The sequence below is a fragment of the Triturus cristatus genome, chromosome 2_2, assembly GCF_964204655.1.
Source record: "Triturus cristatus chromosome 2_2, aTriCri1.1, whole genome shotgun sequence".
NCBI lineage: Eukaryota > Metazoa > Chordata > Amphibia > Caudata > Salamandridae > Triturus > Triturus cristatus.
Window position 1 is genome coordinate 817,377,274 of NC_140582.1, and position 21,826 is coordinate 817,399,099.

The 21,826-nt window shown below is 49.0% G+C and overlaps 1 protein-coding gene across 1 annotated transcript in view; it reads left to right on the forward strand.

The window, feature by feature from the left end:
• Positions 1 to 10,528: 10,528 nt before the first annotated feature.
• The window catches only part of CORIN (corin, serine peptidase), a 1,570,916-nt gene continuing 1,559,618 nt past the window's right edge, over positions 10,529 to 21,826 (forward strand). The window contains exon 1 of the mRNA XM_085642146.1: positions 10,529 to 10,820. Coding sequence (XP_085498272.1) covers positions 10,752 to 10,820 — 69 coding nt within the window. The 5' untranslated portion in view covers positions 10,529 to 10,751. The remainder of the gene's footprint in view (positions 10,821 to 21,826) is intronic.

Genomic DNA, 21,826 nt, shown 5'->3' on the forward strand with positions numbered 1-21,826 from the left:
AATGCTAACCCCGTCGCCAGAATTGGCGAGGGGTTCGTATTCCAATTCGTATGACACCTTACTCGACATGTGTGGGTGATGCGATGCCAGAGTTAGCAAATAACCGCGAGGATTATAATGCATTTTAAGATAGTTGGCCTGCGTCACCATGGAACGGCTATTAGGATTTGGTTCCGCAAGCCGTCGACGGGCTCAGCTCGCGCCAGAGCACCATCCCACATGATTCCCCGCACTCTGCCTTCAGGATTGATAAGGCCTGCCATAGGAGTGACTGATAGGAATCCATGTGTCCATTCTAGGGTTAGGTATAGGAATACTACACCTACAGCAACGGGTGATTACACCACCTTGCCCCAGCTGTCGTGCAGCCAGTTGTGTCAGATTTGGGCGGCCATCCAGGGGTGGCATAATACATGCTGCAGCCCCTGGTAGGCCCTGGGTACACCGATGCCCTGGATACCTGTGGTATGCTGATACAGGGACTGATAAGGCGGCCCAGTTCCAATTAGTGGATGCACCTAATGTACATGTGTGTTAATTTCGAGAGAGAACAGCTAGGCTGTGGGTCTGATTGGCAGGCCCACAGCCAGGGAAAGTCGTAAACCAATGAAGCAAAAAATCTGGGTGATCATAGGATTGCAGACCCTACTCTCCTACAGCGATGACATGGGGCACGATGAGGACTGTGATGATTGCGGCAAACGTGGTGCGTGGTCCGGGAGATCTGTAGGCAAGGGTGCAGCGTGGTGTTCGGCGTCAATAGCTGGCAGTTGTTGTTTCTTCTGGGGTTGAGAGCGTGAAGGGCAGCTGGGTCATAGCGGTGGGAGGTTGGAGGACTGGGGTTCCTGGATCTAGTCGGATCGCGGACAGGTGCAGACAGGCTTGCCTTTGGTGCATCTTCATTGCGCCAGTGGTGCTCCAGCTGCGTGCGGCTGCCATTAAGTAGGGGTTGGGGGCGCAGCTGGAAGGCGGAAGCAGTAACTGTCAGGGGGAAGGGCGCAAGATTGGCAAACAGGAAAAAACAGACAAATGGGAACAGGAAAGGCACAAGGAGAAAAACAGGCCCAAAAAAGACACAAGGAGCCAACTGGGCACAAAAAAGACACAAGGAGACAACCGGGAAGAAAAAGGCACAAAACTGCACAACGAAGCATGTAGACAAGACAAGGCAGAAAACTCACTTAGGCTGGCAGAGCGGACCAGCAGAACAGCAAGGCTCTCCCACTGGACCACCCGCGATGAGGCGCAGGCTGGAGCCTGCGGGTGAAGGAAGGCCTCAAACACTTATCTGCAAGCAGAGCGGTGCTGGAGTCAGTGGCGAAACGATGGAGCTGCGTGACGGGAGAGCAGTATCCCTGACCAGGAGGTCAGAGGTCTTGCTAATTTCTGAATGCTTCTTTCTCTCCGTAGTTTAAAAGGAAGCCTGCTTTTTGTTTATTGAAACTTATTTTTTCTCTCAACGTTTGTAATCTCTAGTACCTCTAAAAATTCCAGCATATCAGTAGCAGAATGCTAAACTACGCTCTTAATAACTTGCTTAGAAGTATTAGACCTTACAACCGGAACACAAAGTAACAGGGCAACACACACTACTAATCTTAGACCCTTCCCTAAAATATGTGATGCCTTCTCTAACCACGCCCTTCTGTACCAAGCCCTACCCAAAGATCATGCCCGTTCTGGACTATGTCACATCTAACAGCAATTTCACTTTGTTCCATGTCCCTGCCCCTTGCCACTGCCAATCTGAGGTAGAGGTGGATCATGCACACCTTGCCACAGTCATTCTGCTTTGGGTGTACACACCCTATTCTGATAACATAAATCTGGAGAGAAATCTGCAACCCAGTCAAAAATGTTATACTTTGGGGATGGGGTGCATACCTTTATTTTTGTTTGGTATAATTCTTGAGGTTTTATGCAGGTGTAAACAAGGCTTTGGGTGGTGCCGTCAGCATGGTACCCTACAATTTTGTTGACAAGCCACAATACAATGTATGAAAAAATGCCCTAATTTAGGTAGTGGTCTCAAAAACAACTGACCGATTACTAAAGAGCTTGCAGTACCATTGCATCTCATATCTGCAGAGTTATTACACGCAGAAAATTCTTATTAGGCAAAGCAATTTTGCATTCTCCTAAGTTTGCATTTTAACAGCCATTAGGGGTACCTGTTCTGAAGAGACCATTCATGGTGACATGGTCATTTCAAAATAGACTTTCATGCTATTAAGGTATTTCAAGAGCAGGAGACATTTCTGGGACCTCTTTAAAGGAATGAAGAAGTCACACATTCTAGTGGAGACATGTGAAGAGATCCATGGTTTAGGTGCATGGCCTGAGATGGGATGATTTTTCTTCAAGCCCCTGGATGTGAAGGAATTTCATAAATGCATCTTGCCTCGATTGAGAGGCATTGTAAGGAGACGACTGGTGTGATAGGGGCACATTTGAGGAAACTGATGCGCGGACACCTGTTACAGATGCTAAGCTCTTCTTTGGAGGCCAATTCAGAAGGACATTGCTCTAATCAAGGTAGAAGAGGAATGTGTTTGCACTGCAATTTCTAAACCTCGGTGTAGAAAGGGTTTGCACTAAAGTACAAAAACGCCCACTGAGATGTTTTTAATGAGGACTTCAACGTTGGGATTCCGATCAAATGTGCCTCCTACAGCATTAGGCGATTCGAGAATTTGAGGCTCACGGCCAGCATCTGGATTGCTATTATCCAGTCTTCGCTGATATGAAGTCAAGGTTCAGCGAGAGGAGAAGAAATGTATTTAGTTCATTCGGGCTCAGGTGTCTACTTTTCGCTCAGGTGTCTACTTTTCATTCACTTGGAGATTGTGGTCACTTGGAAGCAAAACTGGGTATCAGCCGAGTAGAGGGGATGCTGAATGCCAAGTTTGGTCCGTCGAGGCCGAAGGAGATATTGACTCAGGGAGGCATATTCAGCCATAAGTAAACACTTATGGGGATGCGTTTGGACCACTCGCCAATTTTACACATTAGCACCTATTACATTGATAGGATTAAAACCACTGAGCACAATGTTATAATTCCGAGACGCAGCAAAATCACTGCAACCGAGCTCCAATTTAGGTAGGAACTGAAGAAATACTTCCTTGAAGAGCATTGAATCAAGATTCGGAAACAGCCCACTTCGGCTTCCACAACCCAGCTACCTCCGCTGTCACGTTTTTTTTAATCGGTTTATCACGTTTTTCAATGAACAGTTTGTTACGAAAAGAAATGATTATCCAATGAAAGATGTCAATTCAAATTAATTCCTGTTATGGTACATGCAATATCTTTATCATTGGAGAAATGACTACCTCGTATTCAAAGCTCTTAAAAAGGCAGGTGAGTTCAAAGAAATACCCCAATTCTTCCAAGTATTTATGCATGAGTAGAGACTGGAGTAGAATGAGAATTATCAATGCATTGAAGATGAGAATTTTCCACTGTAGACAAGTATACATAGCAAAACACCAACACTTTCTTGGTGAAAAAGACGATAAAAATGGGCCATGGCAAAATTATATCACCAACTAATCATCGACATATAAAAACATGTTATGAGGAAATAGGAAAAATGCAAAGAATCAATATTTATTCTCACACTGCAACATCGTGAGCAGAACAGCATTACGATTTACCAATGCAAACAAAAAGCCATCCTAGAAAATAGCTATGGGACAACTAGTGCGGGTTTTCCGTTCTTTTGCATGGAGCACTGTACTTTCACTTTTAGCCCAACGTTACACCTCACTGCATCATTTAGATACGGGGAGGGTTGCGGGGGGTGGGGGGTGCAGACTGAGAGCTCTAATGTTTCACAATGCATCTCTTAGCCAGAACCACTGCCAAGTCAAGAAATCTGTTTCCAGATATTATAGCTTAGGTCATAAAAAGTCTCCCAACAAACAAGCTTCAGGTACATGCAGTGGCTCCCTGTTAAGTAATTGCCCCAGGTAATAAATTATATTCCTCCAAACGAATAATCAGAGACAATGACCACACCATATGGAAAAAGTCGGCCTCAGAATGGTTGCATCTAGAGCAAGAGGTGTCATTAGAGCCTCTGATAAGGTTGAGTCACTTTGGGGTCATACGTGTCCTGAGAAGTAGTTGGATTGGGTATACTTGAATCACATGTTACGAGCAATTAGCGGCATATATATAACAGGACTCTAACCCAGCCCTTGTCAGTAATGGGGATTATAAAAATATTGCACCCATGTCTCTCTGAGGCGTGACAATGGGGGTTAAATCATAATCAGTCGGGATTCATAAAGCCAGGATATAAAGTGGTGAATATTCCCCATTGTAAAGGGCAACTGCAAAATCTGATGAGTGTTAGCTTTGGTGAGCTCCTTTCCCAATTTCAGTTGAAAAGAATAAGTAAGGGTGGCTATATTTTAAAAATTGAGCCGGGGTGAAGAGTCGGCAGTGGGAGGCAATCATCGATCGGAAGGGCTATGGGAAGGATATGACCATAAACAGATCTCCCACTGTCATTAATCCAAGATCAGCTCATCTGGACAAGTGAGAAGAATTCTGGATTCCTGAGCCATCCAGGGAACCAATCAAGGAATTCTTAGGAGCGTATTGTGGGCAGTGGGCTGCCATACAAGCAAATCTTGCCCATCCACTAAGGGCCGCAGTCAATAAAACATTTCTTCCCGGGCGGGGCAGTCTTAACAGCATTATAGGCCCCAGGGGCAAAGCGTGCACTTGGCCCTGCCTACACAACCACTCACAGGAATAAAAATGTTTAATGGGAAATTTGTGTTAAATTATGGACTGCATCTGGCCCCTATGCTCGTCGGGCCCCCGGGCAACTGCCCAGCGTTCCCATGCGTTAAGACGGCACTGTCCCTGGGACATTCCATTTAGGTTTGAGGAGGCAAGCAACCAGTCCTAAACCCCCTTCACCCTGGTCACCCACGATTCTAGTTGCCCCAGTTCAAGCCATTACCCCCGCTAAGCTAATTAGGAAGCCACTGTATCTGAGCCGCATGGTAATACATTTCAAAATTAGGTCAGCCTAAGCCACCCTGTGTGAAATTAAGTTGTAGGATCTTGATGGTTCTGTGCCACCTCTCCAATCACTTTTTAACTGTATCTTTGCCTTTGACACTATGTAGCACTCCTCTCTCTTTTGGCTAGGACTGCGCTATAAAATACCACATACATCACACTGATTTATTGCTTAAGAACTTGGCAAATGCATTACATGTAACTGTCCTATTTTCTTGTTTAGTCTCTTGATTGCATGGGTTTTTGCATTTACAACACCTTTCTAGGTCTGTATTTAGCATTGTTGAGCTCAGTATTAAACTAGCTTGCATTGCTTAATAGAATCTTTTTAGGTCGAAACTACCAGACAGCACATGCTAACAGTTGCAAAAGACCTGTTGTGGGCTTACCAAGAATTTACAGGGACTTACAGTCTACCCACTACTTACCACTTGGCTGCTTTCTAGTCATTCATTTGCTTGAAAGTTATCTGATGGCTTTTCTTGTCCCGTTTTGTCTATCTTGCATGTGTCCTTCCCCTAGAAAACAATCGATTTACCATATCTGTGACAGTCTGGCTTCTATCCTTCCACTCCCCACTTTTAGGGGCTGTTTTTTTCTTTTTGCTTAAGGACTCCATGAGAAAGCATGTTATTTCCAGTGTGATGCACCTCCCCTACCGTAGTAGATTGGCTGGCCTCTATCCTTCCATTGCTGACTTTTAGTGAACTACAGTTTTCTGTTTCTTAAGGACTCCATGAGAGTTCATGTCTTTTCCAGCTCTCAACTCTTGTGTACTTCTTCTCCTACCATTGTAGACGGTCATCATGATTACTTACTAAGGAACTTACATTCAGTAGCGAGGTTGTTGTAAATAAAGGTCCAGGAATGTAAGGTAAAGAAAAAGTATATTCCATCTAATCAATAAGGGACCCCATTCAGAATCACTGTAAAATAATTCACTGTTCATTTGTGTTATGATCCCAGTATTCCATGGGCTAAACTAACACAAGGAGCGGGGGAAGGAGATGGAGAATATAGTGGAGAGGCAGGAATGATGAAAACGTAGAGAAATTGACATTACTTAAATACACACAGAATATTTAACACATCCGTCCGCTTAAGGAACTAAATACCCTTGCCTGACCTTCCATGAAGTGGATCTGGTTCTAGTAGAAAATTTAAGAAAATCAAAAGAGGAGTGAAAACACACTATTCTAAATACCAGAGTCTCGTAAAAAAAAGATTTGGAGACCCTCATCCACTGGTTTCGGTCAGTGGTGTATATAATATCCATGGATGTACTTCTAGCAGATTGTATCGTCATCGGGACCCCTGCTTGGGAATGGGGTAGTCCAGGTAGGTAACTCCTCCACCAGGAGGGAGAGTATCTGGGTATAGAAATTCGGTGGGGTCTGAAAGGATTGGTTAAATGACCTCCTAACCCGAGTCATACCACTTTAATAAAAAGAGGGTAGAGGTAAGATTAAAAAACTTGGCGAGTACTTGAGATGTGCAAGTAATCCTTCACATCTCACAACAGCGGTCTACATGTTTCAGCCATTATTGCCTAAATAGGTCAGTTGACTTTCCTCAGGACCTATGATCAACAGATCCCTGTGTTTGCAATAAGGACACTTCTTTATGGAACTTTACCAAGCTGAGGGTGAGCACATTTACTTAAATATTATCTGGAAATATTGTCATGCTATTCCCTGGGGCGATAAAAAGGGAGAACAATTTTCGAAAAGCAAAATACATACATAATATTAACATGAGTGATTGCTACAGTGTTAACCCAATGTCAAGTGCATCTGTTGTGTGCACAAAGATAAGGAATAAATGTTTTCTTATAAAGGGCAGACATTGTTTGTCTTCTGTGACGTGCGCACATTAAATTGTAAGTGTCCTGTAAAGCTACCATGAAGTGAAAGAGGTCAGTGTAATGTTGGTTGTTAGTACTAGATAATTTGACATGATCAGCATTAGATCCTTAATCAACTTTGGTTTGTGGAGAGGCAGAATTCTGTTCTTCCACAATATTCTTATGTGTTTGTGAACTGAGTCCAAAACTGGTGACATTCGGTCTATTAAAATGCATTCTTGGAATATTTGAATACTGTTATCGCTCAGCAAACAACCCCCATCTTGGAAAGGTAGCATTATTGTGTCACTATGAAAAAAGGGTCCAAAATCCTCTAGAGCAAGCTAGAGAGAAATAGTGTTACCAGATGCAGTAGGCAAACTATTTTCTAAAAGTCTATTAATCCACCTCTTACAATGGGCACCTGAAAATAACATTATTACCCCCGAACAGGCTGGATTCAGGAGGAATTGTAGTACATTAGATAACATACCAGTACTAAAGGCAATTATAGAAAAGTACCCCCAATCACAGGGAACGTTGGCGCAAACGTCCTTTATTGATCTGTCCAGGATGTTCGATAGATTTGATCACTAGATGCTGAGGAGAAAGTGATCCTGCCAGGTTATGCCATCACATTTCTTGAGGCGCTTCACTCGTCAACCTGGATTCAAGTACTGATGGGTGGGAATTACGGATTAACCCAAAAAGTTCTGACGCATAATGGCCTGAAACAAGGTTGCCTGTTAGTGCCTTTGCTGTTTTCTTATATATTAATGATCTCCCGTGCATCGTAGGGAAGATAAGGGGGGATGCCCCTAACATTGGCAATATAAACATATGTATTGTCATTAATGTGGATGACGTTGCCCTGATGGACTTAACTCTGTTGGTCTTCATAGGCCTTTTGGCACACTAGAACAGTATGCAGAGGAGCAGTACTGAAAAATAAACATCTTCAAAAGTAAGTTACTGACTTTCCTGAAGAAGGGCTCTAGACCAGGGGAGCTTTAATTGGTCTCTGGGGCATGAAAAAAATGGAGAAGGTTCAATGATATGCCTATTTAGGTCAAATCTTCTCTAGTAATTACAGTGAATAGCATCATGTAAAAACATTGTTCAAGTAAGGCTATGTCACAAGCTGGCGCTATTAATAGATTATGGATAGGCCATTTTGCCCATGTATTATCAGTTTTAGGGTAACAATTCCTTCTTCCTTAAATTATGCTTGCGAGGTGATGGATATGAGGTATTGGAGCTTCTTCGATGTAAACGAAAGGCTGGATCTTGAGTCCCATTTGCAATCTGAATTCCATGGCAGCGCCATACATCCCACGTCTGGAGATTGGACTATTGTCAACGGGGAACAACCTTTACAACGCAACTTTTACAACGCACTACACTTACAACGCAATTTTTACAACGCAACATCCACTACAACGCATTCCATTACATCGCATGACACTACAACGCATTTTTAAAAACTACCTTTACAACGCATTCCATTACATCGCATACTACCTTTACAACGCATACCATTACAACGCATAATATTTCACTACACTATCCAACACTTACCCTACTGTTGCACCCCCTGGAGTTAGACTAGTAATTTTTACCCCTATACTATCCAACACTTACCCTACTGTTGCACCCCCTGGAGTTAGAATAGTAATTTTTACCCCTATACTATCCAACACTTACCCTACTGTTGCACCCCCTGGAGTTAGAATAGTAATTTTTACCCCTATACTATCCAACACTTACCCTACTGTTGCACCCCCTGGAGTTAGAATAGTAATTTTTTACCCCTATACTATCCAAAACTTACCCTACTGTTGCACCCCCTGGAGTTAGAATAGTAATTTTTACCCCTATACTATCCAACACTTACCCTACTGTTGCACCCCCTGGAGTTAGAATAGTAATTTTTACCCCTATACTATCCAACACTTACCCTACTGTTGCATCCCCTGGAGTTAGAATAGTAATTTTTACCCCTATACTATCCAACACTTACCGTACTGTTGCACCCCCTGGAGTTAGAATAGTAATTTTTACCCCTATACTATCCAACACTTACCCTACTGTTGCACCCCCTGGAGTTAGAATAGTAATTTTTACCCCTATACTATCCAACACTTACCCTACTGTTGCACCCCCTGGAGTTAGAATAGTAATTTTTACCCCTATACTATCCAATACTTACCTTAAATGCAATGTAATATTATGCGTTGTAATGGTATGCGTTGTAAAGGTAGTATGCGATGTAATGGAATGCGTTGTAAAGGTAGTTTTTAAAAATGCGTTGTAGTGTCATGCGATGTAATGGAATGCGTTGTAGTGGATGTTGCGTTGTAAAAATTGCGTTGTAAGTGCATGCGTTGTAAAAGTATGCGTTGTAACGTCATACATCCATTGTCAACATTTGACACATCACTTGCAGCAGTTTTGAGGTGGGAGTACTGACTGTTTGGTTGAGATTCGGGGCCAGTACATACTACTTTAAAGTATAAAGTCTTCCCTTTAAGAAAATAAAACATGCATTCTTCTGTTCCTTTTTAAAAGATAGGGAAATTTTGTGGATAGATAATGTAAGGGTTTTCCTATATCCAAGTCTTTTTTTAAAAAAAAATATGCAAAACAATTCAATTATAAAGTAAGTTTGAACCGGAACATTGTGTTATGCCAGCGTCTTGAGAGAAATGTGGTTATACAAGTAAGCTGTTTATGGAAAAACAGAAAGAAAAAAACTGATCTTATTTGGAAAATCCCTCATGGGGTCTGAAGAACGATTTTTACTATGGAGATTAAATGCATTAGCCCTGCAAATTGTAATAGGCATCTAGGACGCTGCCCCCAAGGAAAATAGAGTTTGTGATTTGTGTAATCTCCATGTGCAAGATTTTAATCACATCATTTTTAAATGCCCTTCCTTGCACTTTTTACACATCACTTTTTAAAATACAATGTACAATCAGCGCACGAGGCTCGCCAATGATTGTTCTCTCCTCATAATGAAATGGTATGTGCCAAAATGTTTTTACTTTTTTCATGTTTTTTTTCAATTTGAAATTGTTACTTTATCTGGTGTTGCGTCTTTAAAATTAAGTATGATGGAATTTATGATTGCATTTTGTACTTTTTTATTGTTCTTATGTGGACCTCCATCGGAGCTCCGAATCATAAAATAAATAATTGAAATGAAAAATGTACTTGAGCAGAAGTTAAACTCTTAGGTAGAATAGCGAAGCCCTTTATTTCCTTCCCATGAGTTTACATTCCGAGTTGAAGTCTGTGTAAAAAAAGCAATAAACTTGACATTAAAACAAAAGCCAGAGACCCCTGAAAAGGGTGTTAGTGGGTATTGCTCTGCAGGTAACCTTGCAGTTAACCCCTCACTCCCCTGAGAACTCTTAACTCGGTGTGCCTTTTTATATGTAAAAGTGGGTTGCCCACAAAAGCAGGAATGAGGCTGCGGTTTTGCAGGGGGCACTCAATGCCATTTACTTGCCTCGAGGGGACATAAAGTGCGCAGATGCCGGTGTGCGCTCGCGGTGCCTGTGATTCAAGTGCCTGTCTGTCGCGCGGCGGTGCGAACCTCTGCACCGAGGCTCTGAGAGTGAGCCCCGGCGCGCGCATAACCTGAGATAAATGAAGAGGCAAGGGGGCAGGGGGCGGGGCAGCGCACTATTATTGGTGTGGGGCGGGGAGGAGGGGAGAGGGTCTGTGGGGAGACACTCGGGGCCCAGCATGTACCCACCGAGAGCACGGGGAAGCCCAGCCCTGTCTGCGTCTGGCACTTCAAGGGGAAGGGAAAGTGGAGCAGCAGGGCTGCCGCCTGGAATGAAAGCAGCGGCTGAGCATGCTATCAATGCAACAGTTGGCCTCCCTCCCTGCCGAGGAGCAGCAGCGCGTCCTCTGCTCGCACGCGGTAAGGATTCGCTCTCGTTCTGTCTGCAGGCAGTGATTTTCTGGGTGCCTCGTGCAAGCAAAGTGCTCCGTGTTGTATTAATTTATTGAGCCGCTGCTGCGCTGGCTGTTCTCTCTCACCTCGTATTTATGTATGCAGTCTGTGCGCGCGTTGCCTGTTATCAAAGAATGATGCCACCTAGTCGTTTCCGGGTTAGGTGTGCTGCACTGCCGATCATGAGAAACTAGCTGGGTGGAAGTTAGTCACTGCCCCGTTAGATTGCATCAAAGACCTGTTGCTGGATGTCTGCGGGACACGGTCATTTACTTTAGAGAGCTGGTCGGATCCCACGACAGGCAGCAGCTTGTCCGGGGCCAAGTATGATGCAGCATTTCTCATGATTAGATCTTCCATTGACAAGACGGTGCTCTGCTTAGAGCAGGGGGTAGAGAGGCTGGGAGAGCAGGGCATCTGCAATGAGAGCAGGGGGTAGAGAGGCTGTGCGAGCAGAGTATCTGCAATGAGAGCAGGGGGTAGAGAGGCTGTGAGAGCAGAGTATCTGGAATGAGAGCAGGGGGTAGAGAGGCTGTGCGAGCAGGGCATCTGAAATGAGAGCAGGGGTAGAGAGGCTGTGCGAGCAGGGCATCTGCAATGAGAGCAGGGGGTAGAGAGGCTGTGCGAGCAGAGTATCTGCAATGAGAGCAGGGGGTAGAGAGGCTGGGAGAGCAGGGCATCTGGAATGAGAGCAGGGGGTAGAGAGGCTGTGAGAGCAGAGCATCTGGAATGAGAGCAGGGGGTAGAGAGGCTGTGAGAGCAGAGTATCTGGAATGAGAGCAGGGGGTAGAGAGGCTGTGAGAGCAGAGCATCTGCAATGAGAGCAGGGGGTAGAGAGGCTGTGCGAGCAGGGCATCTGCAGTGAGAGCAGGGGGTAGAGAGGCTGTGAGAGCAGAGTATCTGGAATGAGAGCAGGAGTAGAGAGGCTGTGAGAGCAGGGCATCTGCAATGAGAGCAGCGGGTAGAGAGGCTGTGCAAGCAGGGCATCTGCAATGAGAGCAGGGGGTAGAGAGGCTGTGCAAGCAGGGCATCTGCAATGAGAGCAGGGGGTAGAGAGGCTGTGCAAGCAGGGCATCTGCAATGAGAGCAGGGGGTAGAGAGGCTGTGCAAGCAGGGCATCTGCAATGAGAGCAGGGGTAGAGAGGCTGTGCAAGCAGGGCATCTGCAATGAGAGCAGGGGTAGAGAGGCTGGGAGAGCAGAGCATCTGCAATGAGAGCAGGGGGTAGAGAGGCTGTGCAAGCAGAGCATCTGCAATGAGAGCAGGGGGTAGAGAGGCTGTGCAAGCAGGGCATCTGCAATGAGAGCAGGGGGTAGAGAGGCTGGGAGAGCAGGGCATCTGGAATGAGAGCAGGGGGTAGAGAGGCTGGGAGAGCAGGGCATCTGGAATGAGAGCAGGGGGTAGAGAGGCTGGGAGAGCAGGGCATCTGGAATGAGAGCAGGGGGTAGAGAGGCTGTGCGAGCATGGCATCTGGAATGAGAGCAGGGGGTAGAGAGGCTGTGCGAGCAGGGCATCTGCAATGAGAGCAGGGGGTAGAGAGGCTGTGCGAGCAGAGTATCTGCAATGAGAGCAGGGGGTAGAGAGGCTGGGAGAGCAGAGTATCTGCAGTGAGAGCAGCGGGTAGAGAGGCTGTGAGAGCAGAGCATCTGCAATGAGAGCAGGGGGTAGAGAGGCTGTGCGAGCAGGGCATCTGCAATGAGAGCAGGGGGTAGAGAGGCTGTGCGAGCAGGGCATCTGCAATGAGAGCAGGGGGTAGAGAGGCTGTGAGAGCAGGGCATCTGCAATGAGAGCAGGGGGTAGAGAGGCTGGGAGAGCAGAGTATCTGCAATGAGAGCAGGGGGTAGAGAGGCTGGGAGAGCAGAGTATCTGCAATGAGAGCAGGGGGTAGAGAGGCTGTGAGAGCAGAGTATCTGCAATGAGAGCAGGGGGTAGAGAGGCTGTGAGAGCAGAGTATCTGCAATGAGAGCAGGGGGTAGAGAGGCTGTGAGAGCAGAGTATCTGCAATGAGAGCAGGAGTAGAGAGGCTGTGAGAGCAGAGTATCTGCAATGAGAGCAGGGGGTAGAGAGGCTGTGAGAGCAGAGTATCTGCAATGAGAGCAGGGGGTAGAGAGGCTGTGAGAGCAGAGCATCTGCAATGAGAGCAGCGGGTAGAGAGGCTGTGAGAGCAGAGCATCTGCAATGAGAGCAGGGGGTAGAGAGGCTGTGAGAGCAGAGTATCTGCAATGAGAGCAGGGGGTAGAGAGGCTGTCAGAGCAGAGTATCTGCAATGAGAGCAGGGGGTAGAGAGGCTGTGAGAGCAGAGCATCTGGAATGAGAGCAGGGGGTAGAGAGGCTGTGAGAGCAGAGTATCTGCAATGAGAGCAGGGGGTAGAGAGGCTGTGAGAGCAGAGTATCTGCAATGAGAGCAGGAGTAGAGAGGCTGTGAGAGCAGAGTATCTGGAATGAGAGCAGGGGGTAGAGAGGCTGTCAGAGCAGAGTATCTGCAATGAGAGCAGGGGGTAGAGAGGCTGTGCGAGCAGAGCATCTGCAGTGAGAGCAGGGGGTAGAGAGGCTGTGCGAGCAGGGCATCTGCAGTGAGAGCAGGGGGTAGAGAGGCTGTGAGAGCAGAGTATCTGCAATGAGAGCAGGGGGTAGAGAGGCTGTGAGAGCAGAGTATCTGGAATGAGAGCAGGAGTAGAGAGGCTGTGAGAGCAGAGTATCTGGAATGAGAGCAGGGGGTAGAGAGGCTGTGCAAGCAGAGCATCTGGAATGAGAGCAGGGGGTAGAGAGGTTGTGAGAGCAGGGCATCTGCAGTGAGAGCAGGGGGTAGAGAGGCTGTGCGAGCAGGGCATCTGCAGTGAGAGCAGGGGGTAGAGAGGCTGTGAGAGCAGAGTATCTGGAATGAGAGCAGGAGTAGAGAGGCTGTGAGAGCAGAGTATCTGCAATGAGAGCAGGGGGTAGAGAGGCTGTGCGAGCAGGGCATCTGCAATGAGAGCAGGGGGTAGAGAGGCTGTGCGAGCAGGGCATCTGCAATGAGAGCAGGGGGTAGAGAGGCTGTGAGAGCAGAGTATCTGCAATGACAGCAGGGGGTAGAGAGGCTGTGAGAGCAGAGTATCTGGAATGAGAGCAGGAGTAGAGAGGCTGTGAGAGCAGGGTATCTGGAATGAGAGCAGGGGGTAGAGAGGCTGTGAGAGCAGAGTATCTGGAATGAGAGCAGGGGGTAGAGAGGCTGTGCAAGCAGAGCATCTGGAATGAGAGCAGGGGGTAGAGAGGTTGTGAGAGCAGCATATCTGCAATGAGAGCAGGGGGTAGAGAGGCTGTGCGAGCAGGGCATCTGCAGTGAGAGCAGGGGGTAGAGAGGCTGTGAGAGCAGAGCATCTGCAATGAGAGCAGGGGGTAGAGAGGCTGTGAGAGGAAGACATGTGGAATGAGAGCAAGGGTAGAAAGGCAGAGCATTTGGAATGAGAGCAGTGGTAGAGAGGCTGAGAGAGCAGAGCATCTGTAATGAGAGTAGGGAGAAGAGAGGCTGTGAGAGCAGGGCATCTAGAGTGAGGGTCGGGAGTAAAGAGGGGCAGTAAGAGCAGGGCAGCTGGAATGAGTGCAGCCGGTACAAAGACTGAGAGCAGAACATCTCGAATGACAGCAGGGGGTAGAGAGGCTGGGAGAGTAGGGCATCTGGAATGAGATCGGGGCAGAGGCTGTGAGAGCAGGGCATCTGTATGAAAGCAGGGGTAAAGAGGCAGGGCATCTGTATGAAAGCAGGGGAGAGGGGCAGGACAGGGCATCTGGAATGAGAGCAGCGGTAGAGAGGCTATGAGAGCAGGGCATCTGGTATGAGAGCAGGGGGTAGAGAGGCTATGAGAGAAGGGCATCTGCTATGACAGCAGGGGTAGAGAGAGTGTGAGAGGAGGGCATCTGGTATGGGAGATAGTGTAGAGAGGTTGTGAGAGCAGAGCATCTGGAATGAGATCAGGGACAGAGGCTGTGAAAGCAGGGCATCTGTATGAAAGCATGGGTAGAGAGACAGGGCATCTGGAATGAGAGCAGGGGTAGAGAAACAGGGCATCTGGAATGAGAGCAGGGGTAGAGGCTAGGAGAGCAGAGCATCTGGAATGAGATCAGGGACAGAGGCTGGGAAAGCATGGCATCTGTATGAAAGCATGGGTAGAGAGACAGGGCATCTGGAATGAGAGCAGGGGTAGAGAAACAGGGCATCTGGAATGAGAGCAGGGGTAGAGAAACAGGGCATCTGGAATGGGAGCAGAGGTAGAGAGGCTGTGAGAGCAGGGCATCTGGTATGAGAGCAATGGGTAGAGGGGCTATGATAGGAAAGCATCTGGTATTGGAGATGGTGTAGAGAGGCTGTGAGAGCAGAGCATCTGGAATGAGAGCAGGGGGTAGAGAGGCTGTGAGAGCAGAGCATCTGGAATGAGAGCAGGGGGTAGAGAGGCTGTGAGAGCAGGGAATAGAGAATTGTGAAAGCAGGACATCTGTGTGAAAGCAGCAGGTACAGAGGCTGGGAGAGACGAGGATCTGGAATGAGAGCAGGGGTAGAGAGGCTGGGAGAGCAGCGCATAGGAATGAGAGCAGGGGTAGAGAGGCTGGGAGAGCAGCGCATAGGAATGAGAGCAGGGGTAGAGAGGCTGGGAGAGCAGCGCATAGGAATGAGAGCAGGGGTAGAGAGGCTGGGAGAGCAGCGCATAGGAATGAGAGCAGGGGTAGAGAGGCTTGGGAGAGCAGCGCATAGGAATGAGAGCAGGGGTAGAGAGGCTGTGAGAGCAGGCGGTAGAGTAACTGTTGGGGCATCTGGAATCCGAGCAGGGGGTAGAGAGACGTGGAAAGAAGGGGGTAGAGAGGTTGGGGAGAGCAGAACATCTGCAGGGGCGTAGCTTGGTCACTACGATTGGGGGTGGTGTAAGCTTTACATTTCCCAACAATCATGCGGGCATATCTTGTTGAATACATAAGAAAAGCAGGACATGAGGGGGGCTTGTGAGGCAGTGGAAAAAGAGGGGAATGCAGATTGTTAGGGGTTCTTAAAACAGTATAGTTTTCAAACTAACATCTTAAGACAGATAGCAGTGAGAGCGAGAATGTATGTGTGTGTGTGTGTGTGTGTGCACACACACACACACCACCCCCCCTCCCCCCTTCACTATTATTTAATCAATGAGGCGGGAGGGAGACAGAAGCTTTGGTCCATTCGGCTTCCATAGGGTATACAAAGATCAAAAAAGAATGGACCACTTGTACCTGTATGGTCGGGTCATTGGTTCTTGGTACCTTCTGTAAAAAACCCTCATACACGCACGTAGGTTGGGGGTGGTATATATCTTGGTTCTCCGCCTGATTGTGACGTGACAGCATCATCGGGTTTGTTATTGGTATGTTGACCTCCACCCGGAGGTAGACCCACTGACGTTACAGTAGTGTCCAGAGACCAAAATGTATTCTTTGGTTGTGAAGTGCTCAAGTGAGGTCAAGTTTAAAATTTCTTACATCGCCAATCTTTGAAAAGTCTTTATTCTTTGGGGATGTATAGAAAAGAGGTAAAAACAGTGATATGCGTCTATGGATCGTGTTACCAATCATACGCACTGGTTAGTCCATTTATGACGTTGACATGTTTCAGCCCCGTCATGCCCAGCCGGGTCTTGGGGCTTTCTTCAGGACCTAGAGTGTGTGAAACGGTATTATATTTATAACCGTTTGGAGTGGGTTATTGTTACACCACTTGGTTGACAGGTCAATAGTACCTGGTAGGACCTTCTGTGGGCCTTCGTGGGGGACTGGCGAGAAATCACAACCTACTGCGGTGTCTACGTGATTTGACTTGTTCTCGCTCTGGATAGGTGCCCCGACTGAAAGCACCTTACCCAACTATTTACCACAGAATACATTTTGTGCGGGGGGGGGGGTGTAACACCCCAAACACTCCCACCCCACCCTAAAGGTTTGCCTCTATACATCTCGAATGAGATCAGGGGTAGAGAGGCTGTGATAGCAGGGCTTCTGGAATGAGAGCAGGGGGTAGAGAGACAGAGCAGGGCATCTGGAGTGAGAGCAGGGGTAGAGAGGCTGGGAGAGCAGGGCATATGGAGTGAGAGCAGGGGGTAGAGAGACAGAGCAGGGCATCTGGAGTGGGAGTAGGGGGTAGAGAGGCTGGGAGAGCAGGGCATCTGGAGTGGGAGTAGGGGGTAGAGAGGCTGGGAGAGCAGGGCATCTGGAGTGGGAGTAGGGGGTACAGAGGCTGGGAGAGCAGGGCATATGGAGTGAGAGCAGGGGGTAGAGAGACAGAGCAGGGCGTCTAGAATGAGAGCAGGGGGTAGAGAGGCTGGGAGAGCAGTGCATCTAGAATGAGAGCAGGAGTAGACAGGCTGGGAGAGCAGGGCATCTAGAATGAGAGCAGGAGTAGACAGGCTGGGAGAGCAGGGCATCTAGAATGAGAGCAGGGGGTAGAGAGACAGAGCAGGGCATCTGTAGTGAGAACAAGGGTAGAGAGGCTGGGAGAGCAGGGCATCTGGAATGAGAGCAGGGGGTAGAGAGTCAGAGCAGGGCATCTGGAGTGAGAACAGGGGGTAGAGAGGCTGGGAGAGCAGTGCATCTAGAATGAGAGCAGGAGTAGTCAGGCTGGGAGAGCAGGGCATCTAGAATGAGAGCAGGGGGTAGAGAGTCAGAGCAGGGCATCTGTAGTGAGAACAAGGGTAGAGAGGCTGGGAGAGCAGGGCATCTGGAGTGGGAGTAGGGGGTAGAGAGGCTGGGAGAGCAGGGCATCTGGAGTGGGAGTAGGGGGTAGAGAGGCTGGGACAGCAGGGCATCTGGAGTGGGAGTAGGGGGTAGAGAGGCTGGGAGAGCGGGGCATATGGAGTGAGAGCAGGGGGTAGAGAGACAGAGCAGGGCGTCTAGAATGAGAGCAGGGGGTAGAGAGGCTGGGAGAGCAGTGCATCTAGAATGAGAGCAGGAGTAGTCAGGCTGGGAGAGCAGGGCATCTAGAATGAGAGCAGGGGGTAGAGAGTCAGAGCAGGGCATCTGTAGTGAGAACAAGGGTAGAGAGGCTGTGAGAGCAGGGCATCTGGGTGGCTTTGAGGGAGACTTGGTGCAGGGATGGTACCATGGGATGGAAGGCGGGCGTCACCTGTGTTGGGGCCGGGGCACCTCTGCTGGCGCTAGCGTGTAGGCAGCGGGGTAGCTAGGTCAGTAAGAGTGGGAGAGGGGCGGGGAAGGAGCTTCAGATTTCCGACAGTCGCGCTGGCGCATCATGTTAATCATTGTATGAGAAGCAGCCCATGAGGGGAGCTAAGGAGCCAGTGGAAGGGGAAATGCCTGCGGATTGTGAGGGCTCTTAAAACACAGTATTTTGTAAAATAACCAAGTTTTAGGAGTTTCATAAGAGACGAGTGTATGTGTGCGTTTTTGTCCGAGTGAGTATTTAAAAATCCCAGCTGAAATCTGACAGACACCTTTTCAAACCCTACTGAAATCTTCAGTACCCAACTATTTATTAAATAATACCTTTATTTTAGGGGTGTAACACCCCAAAACATCCCAAGCTACGCCCCTGAGTGTGAGGCTGTGTGCATTGAATGACCGGAGGTCTTCTTTGCTGGCAGCACGGGTGGGCGGCATGAGTCTCGGTGCAGGGACTGGCCGGAGGTGGTCTTTGCTTTCAGCTGTGTGTGTGGCAGGGGACAGAGTAGGGCACAGAGTGGAAGAGGCGCTTTCAATGACACCATGGTATTTGCGCTGACGAGGGCTTTTAAGACACTTGGGGAGTGCATCTGGCGTGGCACGGAGGGCATTGGGGGGGGGGCACTTGGAAGTGATGGTGGGACGCTTGTCATCGCGGCAGGATGTGCTGAATGGCACGAAGACAGACTGGGTGCGTTGAATGAATAGAGTGAAGGGCTCCCATGCTGGCAGCCGTGTGCGCTGAGCCAGGGGGAGCTTCTTCTTATAAACTTAGGGGCAGATTTACAAGTCCCTTGTGTCACTTTTGCACTGTTGTTGCGTCACTTTTGTGACGGAGCGGCAGCGTAAAAGTTGCGGCCCATTTACAACGTGACGCATCTAGGGAGATGCGTCACGTTGTGAAGCCCTGCGCCACATTAAACCTGCGTCAGGTTTAATGTATGCAGGGTGGGCGTTCCGTCGCAGGAAGCCCCGTAAAAGTGACGCAGTGAAATCTACAAGATTTCACTGAGTCACTTTTACGTCCATGCTGTGTCAAAACCCTGCGCCTGCTTGAAGCAGGCGTAAGGAGTGACGCAGCATGTTAGGCATAGGGCGCCCCTGAATTGCTGGAGTTGCGTCGTGCTTGCGACACGACTCCAGCAATGCGTGACTTTTCCGTGAACAGATGCGTCAGAATTTCTGACGCATCTGTCATTCCTTGCGCCATACGGCGCATCAATGGTGACGCAAGGATTTGGCATGTTGGCGCAGAGAAAGTGACGCATCTCTACAGATGCGTCACTTTCTTGTAAATCTGCCCCTTATAGCGCAGAGCGGGTGCCATGTTTTCAGTGTCTCGCGGGTGTCCCGTGCTGGCGAGGGTTTTGGGGAGCAGGGCACCGGGTAGAAACGAAGGGGTAATGACAGACGGAAGCACAGTGTGGCTAATGGACTCCGGACGCCTGCTGTAGTAGTGTTTCCAATAACAGCGGGGGGGGGGGGGGGCTGTATGCTGTCAGCACTGGTACATGCCCGCGTGCCAGGGGGCGGTATGAGAAGAGGCAGCATGCATACCCTTGAGGGGCAAAGTTTGAAGTGAACGTGTAGGGTAACGGGTAGGTGTACACTGGAGTCTAGGAGCGGCAGGGGGCTCCAGCTCCGTTGCCACATGCCCAGGTGCGGGTCTTTGCGCGAGAGGACGCCCCCGGCGCGCTCGGCTAGGACGCACGTGGCAGCAGGGCTGCAGCCGGCATGTCTCCTTCAGGAGAGGACGCTCCTCGGTCACCGCCTGCTCAGAATGCTGAGCCCGGCCTCTCTCTCCATTAGGGAGTAAGCATCTGCCTGTTCCCGGCGCGGCCCTGATGGACGTGTGCGCACAAACTTCTCAGGGAGCACGCTGAAAGGCGACATCTTGGAAGCTGCACGGTGGGTAAACAACGGATCCACCCGCTGGGTGGGATGCAGCCTGCCCTGCAAGGCTCATCATACCTGCCCCTGGCAGGGTGTGGTGGCTCCGCAAACTGCCTGCAATGGCAGAGTCTGGGTGCTACGCCTCTGTATTTATTGATCCATACACCAGTAGAGCCAGGGTGTGACCTCAGGACCCTTCCCTGTTTGGTGGAAGCTGAGGTGAAGGATTCTGCACGTCGGCACTCCCGACGCACGTGCTCCTCCTGGCTGACTGTCAGTGGGATGGGATGGGATGGTCGGGTGCCGCGTATCTCTTTGCTATGGGAGGGGGTGGTGTGTGCAGAAATGTACACCTTGTGCATCCGTGTGGATGCTCTTTTATTACCCCCCCCCCCCCCGCTCCTGAAGTGGAGGACCCCGTTACCTCTTTGCCACTGATAGGGTGTGGGTGTTGTGGAGTGAAGTCGGCCAGGTTGACGCTCGGGCGCGCCTACCGGAATATGAATGCGGCGGTCACTGCACAGTGCACACCTGCCTTCTTTCTCCTCGGAGACCCCAGACTTCGAGGAGAAAGAAGGCAGGTAAAGAAGGTGACTGCATACCTCGGCCCTTAACAGCGTCTGTATGTGATTTGCAGTATTTAAGGGGGGGGGGGGGGGAGGTTGTAGGCTTTCCACACTCGCGCTCCTAGCTGTGTGCGATGGGTTGTGCACGCCGCATCCGGTTAAGGTGGGGCTCGACGCTCACTCAGGCGCGCCTACCTCTGAATGTGGTGGTGGTCTCTGCACACCTGAGCTTCTGGCGGAGTCCAGGGGCGGGTGACTTTAAACTAGCGGTCTTTCTAAGTGCATTAAAAAGTATGGTGACTGCGATCCTGAGTGCAATGGGTACACACGGCTAAAAAGTAGTGAATATGTTGGTGTTAAGCTTTCAGATAACGCACATCGCATGCATGAAAAAAAAAACAATGAATGGATCTGTTCACTGAAAATGTTCTGTCTTGCGTTATGAAACCTCGACCGGCTTCCGCGATCGCTGACTGCTTGTGTAACCAGAGAGCCTGCCTGCATTATGAAACAGCATGGCATGCCACTCTGTCAATTAAATCCTAAAGGGCTCCCAAGCAGCCTTTCGATTTGCTGATTAGCCAATTGGCACATTTACATTTTCTACAGGTGTCGGGCGTCCTGGCGAGGGTTGTCTTTTAGACTGCTCTCCTCTGCTCTGGCTTCACGGCACAGGACACGCCATCCAGTTTCCTTTCATCTCAGAGCAGTGGTTCTTTTTCTTTCACAAACAGCATGGCAACTGTTGCTGTTTAAATTAAAAAAAACATGTGGGCACATAGCGCCCACCCACTTTCCTCTGCGCACCTGCCTGTTAGCTCGCGCTGGAGGGTAAACTCCGCCTGCGTTCAAGTGTTTTGGGTTTTCTTTGCAGAGTTGGGGCGGTCTGGTCACAGAACTGCTGTTTTAATTAGAGGCAACTAGTTCTGCCGGCGGCTGAGGACGCGTCTCTCACGTCTCCTGATTTCGGGGTCACCGGCTCCTGGTAGCCCGTTCCGTCCTCCACACGGGACAAGGCGTCGCCCAGGTCGGCGGAAGTGTACCTGGAAGCAGCAGCTGGGTGACCGGAACGGGTGACCGACATGTGACGGTGGCTCTGGAGGAAGAGAGCGTGCTGTTCTCAGAGTAGGGTTGTTGGTGCGATGTTTCTGATTGAAAGGGCAGACGTATATAGCTTAGTGGGTTAAGGTGCCACAGGTGAGATCTGTGCGCGTACTCTACAGGTCTCAGTTTCTATTCGCAGCAACTCTGACTGCTAATTATTTTGACATCTGTAACATGATGCCATATAGTTGAAAAAGGCCGTTTTTTTTTAGATTGTGTGTACACTCCGAGGTTATAGAACAAT